Source organism: Mus caroli, chromosome 12 (genome assembly GCF_900094665.2).
Source record: "Mus caroli chromosome 12, CAROLI_EIJ_v1.1, whole genome shotgun sequence".
Lineage (NCBI taxonomy): Eukaryota > Metazoa > Chordata > Mammalia > Rodentia > Muridae > Mus > Mus caroli.
In genome coordinates this window covers 50369034-50381068 of record NC_034581.1, presented here as the reverse complement: position 1 = coordinate 50381068, position 12035 = coordinate 50369034, and the positions used below count along the sequence as shown (strand labels likewise).

The window sequence follows — 12035 nt, the reverse complement described above, 5'->3', positions numbered from 1 at the left end:
TGAGTTGACCGGCTCTCTTACTAGAGAGTGTTTCCTCTGTTTTCCTCCTTTTCTTTCTTCCGTTTGGGTAATGGAACTGTCAATAACTCTCCGAGGCTGGCTGCCAGTGTATTTTATTAAACTGGAAATTGAAGGGCTTGCAGCACTCGTGGTTGCTTATCTTGTCACTAGGAGCTGCTGTAAATGTCACAGGATAGTGGTCATTAGGGAAAGATGCTTCTCTTAGGCTAGAACAGGGTTCCCCTTTCTCCTGTAAAAGAAAAGTAACAACATAAAAGATTTGGGGGTTTTGGTTTTTTGGAGGGTTCTGTTTTCTAATGCAGTGATCCTTGAAATTGCACTAAGATCCTTCTATGTTCCTCATGGCAATGTAGAAAATATTAACAATCTCTGATGTTAAAGACAGCATAACATTGGAAAAACTCAGTGAGTTAAAGATCAGGGGCTCAGCAGGTAAGAGGGTCTGCTGCTCTTACAGATGACCCAGGTGGGGTTCCCAGAGCCCACATCCAGTGTTCACAATTGCTTGTAAGATCAGCTGCTCCTGATCTGATCCAGCATGCTCTTCTGGTCCCCACAGGCACCTGCACACACATGGTGTGCAAACAAACAAGCAGACACACAGACATGGAAATTTTTTAAAAGTTGAAGGATGAAAACTTTATCTTTCTGATAAAGGTTATTTTATATTCCCACGATGTTTCTTTTCCCCACCCTCATTTTAGAAATGTAGAGATAAGTCAGGCAGTGGTGGCACTTGGGAGGCAGAGGCAGGCAGATTTCTGAGTTCAAGGCCAGCCTGGCCTACAGAGTGAGTTCCAGGACCCAGGGCTACATAGAGAAACCCTGTCTCAAAAAAAAAAAAAAAAAAGTAGAGATAAGTGATCAGCATAAATACATTATCTGGTAATAAGTTTATGGGGTGGGGGTAAGGCTGGTGGTAGGATACTTTTCTGCCATGCACAACATACTGGATTCAGGCCCTAGAACTGCAAACAAAATTCATGGGTTTTCTTTTCTTTAGCCTAGCTGGCATAGAACTCACTGTGTGCACCAGACTGGCCTCAAACTGCTCTTATGTAATAATCACATACTTAATAGAAATTTCTATTAAGTTGAAGATTGAGATTTAAAAATTAAGAACTCATTGGGAGCTGGAGAGATAGCTCAGCAGTCAAGAATTGCAGAGGACTCAGGTTCAATTCCCAGCACACACACAGCAACAGCTGTCTATGACTCCAACTCAGAAGCAGAGGCAAGTGGATGTCTGTGAGTTCAAGGCCAACCTGGACTAAAGAACAAGTTCTAGGACAACCAGGGTTATACAGAGAAACTGTCTCAAAAAACAAAAACAAAAATTAAGACCTCTGAAGAATCATACTTAATAAAGAATAATAATAAAGTGCTTGCTTCTGGTTTTTAATATGATAAAGATATATAAAATGTTTATATTTTTATTAATTCTTTTATTACTTTTCAAAATAAATTATTTCAGTACACACCCATGTAATTTTTTCTGATATGTAACTTCATGGCTACCTTCAGTAACTTTTTGGTGAGAAACTTGGTTTGTTTGTTTGTTTTTTCTCCAGTGTGGCCTCAAGCTCAGGGCCTTTTTATACCACCCTATGACCACACCCCTCTCCCCCGAAGTTGTAGATAAATACTGGATTGAAGGCTCTTAAAATCAACAAAAACGGTTTCTGTAGTTATTTTAAATAGTATATGTTGAAACCTATCTTCCCTTTCAGGCGAATTCTTTGTTCTTGTTTGTTTGTTTTTTCAATTTCCTGTGTGTGTGTGTGTGTGTTGCCTCTGTGTGTGTGTGTGTGTGTTGCCTGTGTGCTTGCTCTGCTGTCCTGTCTCCCAGCCTCCCTCCCATTCCTCTCCTCCAGGCTGGCACTGGGCTTTCCCTCTTCCTATCCTTGCTCTCTGCTTACTCCTCTGATACACTGGGGAGTTAGGACAGTTGTTTTGGGGTGTTTGTCACATTACTCCTGTGTCACACATTTGAGCACAGATACTGTATCTCTTTTAGCCTGGTTTGTCTCCCTCTACAGTATCTTGTGTAGAAAAAAAGGTACCCACTACATTTTGCTTGAGTGTGGTTGTTTTATTGCTTCTGTACTGCCATCAGTCCAGAGGCCACGCTGGAACCCTGAGAGATTTGTGTTGGCTGCCTTGATTAACTGAGCCTTCAGATTCTTCTTTCCCAGTCTGTGTAGTAGAAGTACAGGAAGAAAAATATGAAGAAAATGGGGGAAAAAAGGAAGAATGAAGATAAAACTACTGACTACTTCACATATCTGTTGCATAGCTAGGCTGCATGTTTATAATGTCTGCAATAATTAACTGGGTTGTTAGTGACAAGAGCCGGACTTAGCCTCTGAGCTGTCTCTCTGGCCCAGCTGTCTTTCTTTTCATTGATGATTGTGTCAAAACTGTCTTTAAAGGTTCTAGGCCAAGTGAATTTTTTTAAGTGTAGAATGTTTATTATTTAAAAGAAAGAATGTTTCTTTAAACCAGACCATATAACACCTTGCATATTACATATTTGTAGTGCTTGAGTATTTATCTGAAAATAAATCATAAACATTAGTTTTTCTGTTTCAAAGTAAAATCTATTTTTTTACTCCTGATCAAATAAGTGTATTTTCTTGTTATTGTCCCTGTGGTCTTCGAAGCCTTAATTATGATTATGTTACGTTTTCGAGTTATGTAGGTTTTTTTAAAGATTTATTTATTTTATTATTTTATGTGTGTGTTTTGCCTGCTCATATGTCTGCACCATATGTGGTGCCTAGAGACCACAGAAATCGGAGGAGGGCATTGGTTCCCCTGAGACTGGAGTTACAGAAGGCCGTAAGCTGCCCTGTGGGTACTGGTAATCGAACCTGTGTCCTCTGGAAGACCTCAGTGCTCTTAAGTGCTGAGCCAGCTCTTCAGCCCTATGTAGGGTTTAAATCAATTTTTTTGCTTACGTTTTTGGCAGGTAATAATATTCAGGTGAGTGTTAGAATCAAGTTAGCATAGGACAGATAAATATTTGACAGATTTGACAGTTTATAATTTACTCTAATGGTTTTTGAGAGGTGTGGGTGTATTTTAAGATTATATTTTATTTTATGTGTTTTGAGTGTTTTGCCTGCCATGGATGTGTGTGCATCACATGTGTGCCTGGTGCCAGCTGAGTTAAGAAGAGGGCATTGGATCCCCTGGAACTGGAGTTATAGACAGCTGTTGGCTGCCGTGTGGGTACTGGGAACCAAACCCCATTTCTCTGTAAGAGCAGTAAATGCTCTTAACCGTTGAGCCATAATTTTTATATTGTATCAACAGGACTGATAACCATTATAAAAAAAGAAATTAACTACCCAAGAGTACAAATCTAGTTGGACAGAGCCATAATTGAAACCTGGATCTTTTGACTCTTAAACCTAACAATGTAATTATAATGGAAAAATCTTTAAACTCCATTAAAAAGTAATAACCAGCAAGTGGGGGACACAATTATAACAAAACAAATAATTCCATTCAAAGCGAGTCTTCTTTGCAAGCTTCTGGGCTTTACTGGATACCAGGTATCTCTGGGCCTCACAGCACCGCTGAGCCAGCGGGCATCTCCTGTGTGGCTGCGTGCTCGCTCTGCTGTTCTCGTCCTCTCACATCTTACATGCTACACTCGTTCTTCAGGTGCTTCATGCAGACATCTGTACCCAGAGTTCCCTTCTGCAAACTGCTGATGTCATTGTAATGAATAATGTCTTCGAATATTTTCTTACTGAGGCTCAACAGGCCAGGTAGGTTATTTACTGAAGCAAGAAAACTGTTATTAAAATATATCCAGCAAGGTATGAAAAGAGATTGGTAAGGTAGAAATGTTTTCATGCTAATTTTAAAATGACAAACTCAACTTGGTTTTTTTGTTTTTTGTTTTTGTTTGTTTGAAACGGTTTCTCTGTGTAGTCCTAGCTGTCCTAGAACTCACTCTGTAGACCAGGTTGGCCTCAAACTTAAGCCTGTCACTACCATCCAGTGCTCAACTTGATTTTATTAATATTTTTATTTTTTCTTTGGCACGTTTGTACATGATATCAACTTATTTTAATAAGGAAACAGATTAAATGCAAATTTTTGACACTTGATTTTGTAAAATGTATTTAATTTTTTAAGTTTACATGTATCTATTTGTGCTCATCAGAGTGGGTGTGTAGAAGTCAAAAGAAATTTGCAAGAGTCTCTTCTGAGTCGGGCGTGATGGCGCACACCTTTAATCCCAGCACTTGGGAGGCAGAGGCAGGCGGATTTCTGAGTTCGAGGCCAGCCTGGTCTACAAAGTGAGTTCCAGGACAGCCAGGGTTACACAGAGAAACCCTGTTTCAAAAAACCAAAAAAAAAAAAAGTCACTTCTATCCACCATATGTGTTCTGGGTATCAAACTCAGGTTGTCGGGCTTTATGTAAACCACCCTCTGAGCCATCTCAGTGGGCCTTGTAATATGTACTTTTTGGTGGATCTAAAATGGTAGTATGACCCCCACATCCACTTAGGATATAGTTAAATAGCAGCTCCCAGGGGTTGGTACTGTTCTTTGCTGTCATTGTGCTAATCTGTTGTCTTAGTTTCCTCTCCTGATGCTGTGGTGGTGAAGCCTGACAAAGGCAAGGTAAGGGAGAAAGGCTATTTGGGTGCTCAGTGCCTTCTGTCTGATGATGGGGAGTGGATCCACACTCAGGAATGCGAAGCAGAGAGTAAATGCATGCTAATTAGCCCAGCTCTCTTCAGTTAATCTGATCAAAATAACACCCTAACAGCTAGCCCAGAGTCCCTCTTCTCAGCTGTTTCAGATTCTGTCAGATTGACAGTTAACACTAGCTATCACGCCGATCATAAAATAGTATGGAGTAACCAAGGCTTAAAAGAGAGGATGAGAATATTAACCTTCAAAACTAGCTAATTCTGTGTTTGCTACATCCTCTAACAGTGTCCCTGAGCTGAGGAAGGAACCTCTAACAGGTTCCTGGAGTTATCTCACTCCCCAGCTGGTGGAGAAGGTAGCAACTGTCTGATCACTTCTCTGTGCAGCCCACACTGGCCTTGAACTTGAATTCCTCTTGCCTCTGCCTCCTGATGCTGACAGGACAGGCATTTATCACCACATCAGCAGCTTTTTTACTTTTAAATTTACTTGCAGATAAGAAAAACATATAATTGTTGACGAGTATAATGTCACTGGTATACTAATGAGGCACTGAGAGAAAAATAATGTTAAACACTTTGGAGATTTATAGATTTCAAATGCTGAAAAATGTTGAAAGCTGTTGGTGAACTGTGGGTGCAGGGTGGGATCTATATTTAGATGGGTGTGGTAGCGCCCGCCTTTATGCCCAGCACTAGGATCCAAGAGGCAAGCAGATCTGAGTTCCAGACCAGTCAGGGCTCCACTGTGAGACCCTGACTCTAAACAAAAATAAAAACATCTTTTTTCATATATTCATTCATAGAGACTACATGAGTTACTGAACAAGCTATATGATGTTATTTAATTATTTCTGTTTAGGGACGGTGAAGTCCTGGGTGAATGTGTGTTATTGATGTGGTCGTGGCCATGTCAAGGATGCCACACCTTAGACTCATAAGAATGATAAGGCTTTCCTCTGTCCCTATGCAGGTATTTATAGTGTATGTAGAAAATAACTACCATGCTTTCTACCCCTGGATGTTCACAGCCTGGAAACTGCTCCCCTAGTGAGGCTGCCCCTAGTGAGATTAGCTAAACCTGTCTTCTTGTCAGCTGTATGTAGTAATCTCCCTTTTTGTCCAGCTGCATGCAGTAACCTGTTCAACTGTGTATAATAAACACGCTGGGCTTCCAGGTGATGCATCTTCTCCACCCGGAAGGAGAGTAGAGCCCACCCAACTTGAGTGTTTCTGATTGCCTCTAGGGCAGGGTTCCTGGACCCATGCCGTACCAGGACACACAACTTCTGCTTTAGTCTGTAACCGTGAATTCAGCTAAATAGCTAGTTCAGGGCATCCTGAACTCTGTGAGACGTGCGTGTCTCAGATAAATGAAAAAGTCATGCTAATCTAGTTTTTCATTTTTTTATTAAATGGGCTTGTAAAGTCCATAATTTTTAGGAACCACGTTAAACAACGATAGCTCTAGTTGAAACAGTGCTGGGTGGTTATCATTCGCATCCTGAAAAAAACAAATGTTGCATTATTTTGTAAATAAGTTCTAAACTTATGATACCTGCTAGCCATAGCCTCAACCAAAAATAAGTACAACTGATACTGCTACCCACCCACCTCCCCAGACTGTCCCCACGGTGGGAGACCAAGACCTATGCAGTGTAGTGTGCTGTATATCAACCCTGGGAGTTAAACAGAACTGGGCAAACACACACCTCCCTGACAGGCCATTTCATTATCCTATAGAACTGGCTGGTCCCTCCAAACTCTGCAGATGCTCTTTAATGTTGGAATTCCATCCCTAAAATACTCCAGCCAGCCAGGTGAGGTATGATTTAACTCTTAACGTGAGTTTAAAAGATCTAATCTACACACCATACACATCTACACAGTTATTTTTGGTTTCTGGCTTCTGTGCCCCTGATTTTCCCAGACTCCTCATCTTCCTCAACCCCTAGCAGTCTCAGCCTCGTTCCAGTCTGAAGGACTGATTCTCATGTGCTCTGTGGAGAAAGTACAAGGCTTTGATGCTGATCCTGCTTGACTTGTGTGATTCTGAAAACTTCAATTCTCTTATTCAGAACCTTTACGGTAACCCACATCCCCATCTTGTTAATATCAGTACTTTGACCTTGTAACTTTACCAGCACCCCTCAGGAACTGGAAAATTTGCCAATTTCTACTGTGTTGCTGTGGTTCTATTTCCTGTGGGTACACATTTTGTCTATCTAGATTTCTAGATACTGACTGCATTTTCTTTAGTCATCCTTATTCAAAAAAATAAAATAAAATCCAGTGTCTGATAAAAGCTGACACGTCAGGCTTTTGTTTCGCTCTTTATAGTGAAGTTTTGAGTTCTCAGCAAAACTTTAAAAAAGATAAAGATTTCCTGTACACTCTGCCCCACGCACCTGCTGAGACTGTACCATTATTGTCCCTTCCACCGGAACAGTGTGCTTCTTACGATGGGTCTTGGGTACTGCATAGTCACCAGAAGTCTCCAGTTTACAGTAGCGTTCACTCTTGGTGCTGCACAGCGTGTGTGTGTGTGTGTGTGTGTGTGTATTGATATGTAGTGACATGCACCCAGCCTTAAAACATGGACAGTAGTTTCACTGCCCTAAAAATCCCCTGCTCAGCTCTTGGTCCTGTACTCTCACCTCACCCTTGGCAGCCACTGATCTTTTTACCAACCCATAGTTTTACTTTTCCAGCATGTAACAGTTAGAATCAGCCAATCCAGAATCCTTCCAGGTTAGGTTCCCTCTCTAGCAACAGACATGAGGTTCTTTGTGTCTTAATGACTTGAGCACATTTCCTTTTAGAGCTGAACAATATTGCAGTTGTTTAGATATGCCACAATTTATCCATTCCCAAGTTTGTAAATTATGAATAAAACTACAATAAATAGTTATGTACAGATTATTTTGCAAATACATGTTTTTAACTTCTTTGTGTAAATAGCAGTGTACAGTTGCTGGGTTATATGTTAAAGGCCACATCCCGGATTTTGTTGGGTGTGCTGTTGCTTTGTTCAGATGGAGCCTAATTCTAGAGCCAAGGATGGTGCCCTGAAGCTCACAGTGTACCCCAGGCTGGCCTGTAACCCCAGAGGAGCCTCCTGCCTCAGTTTCCTTAGTGCTGGGATCCCAGGTGTGAACCCCCAAACTTGGCTGGGGCTATGACTTAGAGCAGATTGCTGAACAGGCTTGTGGCTTTCCTCCTCATCATGAGAGAGAAAGAGGAGACATTGAACAAGAGAGCTATCTCTATTCTGATTAATATGCAATATGATCTCACTGTTATTTCATTATATCAGTTTTTGATGTTTTCTAGTGCCTGGAACTACATCATCCATAATGTAAGAAAACAAGGATCACTATTAGTGACAGTACCAAGTCTCCAAGATTCTCTCATGGGTCTCGAGGTATGTAACTACGTTTCCTATGGTTGGTTGGTTGGTTGGTTGGTTGATTTGGATGGTGGCAGGAATTAAACCTATGGCTCTTGAGCTGGGTGTGGTAGCACGGGCCTTTAAATCCAGCACCCAGGAGGGAGAGGCAGGTAGATCTCTGAGTTTGAAGCTGGCCTGGCCCATAGAGAGAGTACCAGGATAGCCAAGGTTACAGAGAAAAAAATACAATAAAAAAAAAAAAAAAACCAACCTCCCCACCCCTCAGGGCTCCTGCCTGTCAGGCAAGCACAGTACTGATCTATATCCCTAGCCCTTCAACATTTTTCTTATCTAAACTTTTTTTTCCCTGATAACTATTATAACATTCTAGAAATACCAAAACTGTGTTGCTAAAGTACTGCTTTGTGGTTTGTCTTCTACCCTCAAAAGCACTGAAATACAATTCATGTCTGGATATAGACTTCCTTGTTTTTCTACACAATTTTTAATCACTATGGGGTCATAGTTAAAGGTTAGTAAATACTATTGAGTGTGAGTAAGAGCCTTAACATCCACGTCATAGCTAAGAAGGAAGAGTAGCAAGCCTGTACCCCAGCTGCATGGAAGGCTGAGGCAGAAAGATCTTGAACCTACTGGTTTGAGACCAGCCTGATCAACGAACCCCCTTCTCAAAAACTGAACTGGAAAAATGAATACCCACATCGTCACATTGTCCTTGAGCCCAGACGGAAGGGTGGTGGATGCACTGGGGGCAGGCAGGCTACATATGGAGACTCGTCACACCAAATAAAGGGCTACAGCGGCGTCAGAGTTGTCCAGGGATTTTTAAATCCATGGCCTAGGTACTTCACAGTGATGATGCATAATAATTGTCAGTTACATAGACTGGGAACCACCTGGGCTCTGGGCTCTGCTCCTCATGCTGTGTAGCAAGCGTTCTTGAACATCGAACCATCTCTCCTGCCCTAATTTTGTGTGTTATAGCAAAGGAAGTAATCCAGGAATGTGTAAAGGAAGGCAGTTACCCCAGTTCACCTGCTTCATCAGTAGTGTGATCCTACCATAATTTTCCATTCTCATAGACACATCCCTTTTAATATGTATTCTTGGTCAGGCATAATGGTACATGCATTTAGTCCCAGCACTTGGGAGGCAGAGAGGCATGAGAATGCCTGAATTTAAGGCCAACCTGGTCTGCAGAGTGATTTCCAGCCCAGCCAGTGCTACATAGTGAAACTTTTTCAAAAAAACAAACAAAACAAATGTATTCCTTTTAAATTTCTAATTTATATAATTTCTCTATATATTATAATATATAAGTCAATTTAGGGGGGGGGGGNGGGNGCTCTACTTACCAAAATAAGTTTTGGGTTTTTTTTTTAAAGATTTATTTATTTGTATAACCATTTTGCCTGCGTGTGTTTATGGCCATCACATGTGGGCCTGGTGCTCATGTGGTCAGAAGAGAGCTTCGGATTCCCTGAAATGACTTAGGAATGGTTGTGAGCCACATGTGAGTGCTAAGAGCCAACCTGGGTCCTCTGCAAGAGCAGCATGTGTTCTTAACTGCTGAGACATCTCCCCAGCCCCCAGAATAATAGCTTTAATATTATGCACATAAATCTGTCTAGACAGCCATTGACACCTGTAATTTCAGCAAACCAGAGGCAGCCAGGAGATTCATGAATGACTTCAAGGCCATCCTGGCCTATATAAAAAAGACCTGGTCTCAAAAAAGGCTAGAAAGATGGCATGTGCCAGCCGCATGAGTAGACATGCACACAAATAATGTAATAAATACAATGAATTGTTAAAAACTTTCAGAAGTTAGACATGTTGGTGCAGGTCGCTGACTCCTGTGTGGGAAGCCGAGGCATGGAGAGAGAACCTCAAACTAAAGGCTGTGGAAGAGAGCTTAGACTTGGTGACTTTGTTGCTTTCTCAGTTAAGAAAACAACTTCAGCCAGCACTGTGGTTCAGCAGGAAAGAAGTTGTCTATTGTTCAGGCCTGGCAACTGGGGTTCGACCCCTAGGTTCTCCAGATGGGGACAGTTGACTGAAGAGCAGTCCACATTGTGTCTGTGATAAGTGCTGAATTCTTAACAAGAAAATAACTTTAAACAGAGATATACACTAATGGCTCCAGAGTTCTGTAGAGGCTCAAGTGTATGGTGTGAAGGGGACAGTCTCGTGCAGGTGATGGAGGGAAATTGTTCCTCTCCAGTGCTGTGGGAATGAGAACAGCCTTTTTGTACTTTATATATTTTCCCATTGTTTTCGTCTTTGATGATATAATCCTCGAGGTAACTATTACACTACTTACATTAAAATAATTACTCTAGGGGCTGGAGAGATGGCTCAGCAGTTAGAGCACTAGTTGCCTTTGCAGGTGACCTGAGTTCACTTCCCAGCACCCACATGGTGGCTCACAACCATTTAGAACTGCAGTTCCAGGATAATTTGTCTTCTGAACTCCATGGGCACCAGGCCCCCATTGGTGGTTCATGGTCTACATGCAAGCACAACACTCATAGACATAAATAAATCTATAAGCATTTTATATGTAGAAAATTGTGAAAAAATTTTCAAGTTCCAAAATAAGAGTAAAACAAGTTATTCATATGGTACTATGTAAACTTAGTCCTGTGGTGTAGGGGCTGGAGAGATGGTTCAGCCGTTCTAAAGCACAGGGCCTGCATTTGGTTCCCAGCACCTATATGGCAGTTCGCAGCTATCTATGACTCCAGTTCCAGGAAAGCTGACTCCCTCTTGTGGCTTTCTTGGGGATCAGGCATGGACATAGTACACATGCATGCATGAAGACAATATTTATAAACATAAAATAAAAAAAATGTGTCGTGTGACTTACTTAGGTTAATATTGTGACGTTCTGAGCAGCAGGACTTTTCTGAGGGTTTCATGTTTATGCTTTCCCCACAGATTAATGTGCAGCTGTCCTCCTGGGTGGAAGAGATTCCTCTGAACTTGGATGTGTACTCACAAAGGGACACTGACCTAGAAGCTCTTCAACAAATCCATTTATATAAGGTTCTCTAGCACCAAAGCAACCTAGTGATACCTAACCCTGCATATGCTTTGTATATTCCCTTGCAAACGTGACTGTGTGCCAGTAACTAACTAGTTCTGTGTGACTCTGCATATGCAGTAGTCGTATGTGGATATAAATAAACTATGATAAGATAACTAAAATATATATATCTGAAATGTTTTGTTTGCTCTTTTATTTGTTACAAACACAAGCTTAGCTGTGTTTAATTTATATGTCACATCCAAACATGACCTCTAGGAAGCCAGACAGTGGCTTCTTTGATGCAAGGAAGGCAGAAACAGAAGGTCTCACTATCTGATATTATTATGTCTCTAACGAGCCATGCTAGGATAGGACTAATTTATTTTTTATTTTTAAAGGTTTCTAGAAAAAGGTGGAACTAGACAGATCCCCGAAATAATATGTAGACACTTTGGGTAAAGCAGTTTTAAGTTAAACCACCCGAGGTTCTTTCCCTTCCTGTATTTCCCCTTAGTTCCCCAGAGTCCCTTTTCCCCTTTTTTCCCCCAAGACAGGATTTCTCTGTAGCTCTGGATGGCCTGGAAGTTGTTTTGTAGACCAGGCTGGCTCAAAAATCCACCTGCCTCTGTAAGTAATGTTATGTACCACCTGACTTTTTTTTTTTTAAAGAAAAGGTCTCCTTGTGTAGATCTCGGGACCTCAAACTCACAGTCCTCCTTGTATGCCTGAGAATAATGCTTGAGCTTTTCAAAAGCAACCAAAGCAATAAAAAAAAAAATATTTCCAATTTTTGGCTTCAAAGGAGGTAAAGACAAGTCCTGACAATGGATAAAAGATGGTCCTGAAACAATGACTCAGCATTTAGATTCCATCTTTGTTTATTTTCTTTGCTAA

The 12035-nt window shown here is 41.2% G+C and overlaps 1 protein-coding gene across 2 annotated transcripts in view; it reads left to right on the top strand.

Moving 5' to 3' along the window:
- Nucleotides 1-11309, top strand: part of LOC110307476 — a 34864-nt gene extending 23555 nt beyond the window's left edge. The window contains exons 6-8 of one of the 2 annotated variants that reach the window (XM_021179706.2): nt 3694-3800; nt 8032-8122; nt 11051-11309. In XM_021179706.2, the coding sequence (XP_021035365.1) occupies nt 3694-3800; nt 8032-8122; nt 11051-11167 (315 nt within the window). In that variant the 3' untranslated portion in view covers nt 11168-11309. Of the gene's footprint in view, nt 1-3693; nt 3801-8014; nt 8123-11050 lie in introns of both variants that reach the window. The other variant, XM_029484427.1, reaches the window with a different exon arrangement.
- The last annotated feature ends 726 nt before the right edge of the window (nt 11310-12035 follow it).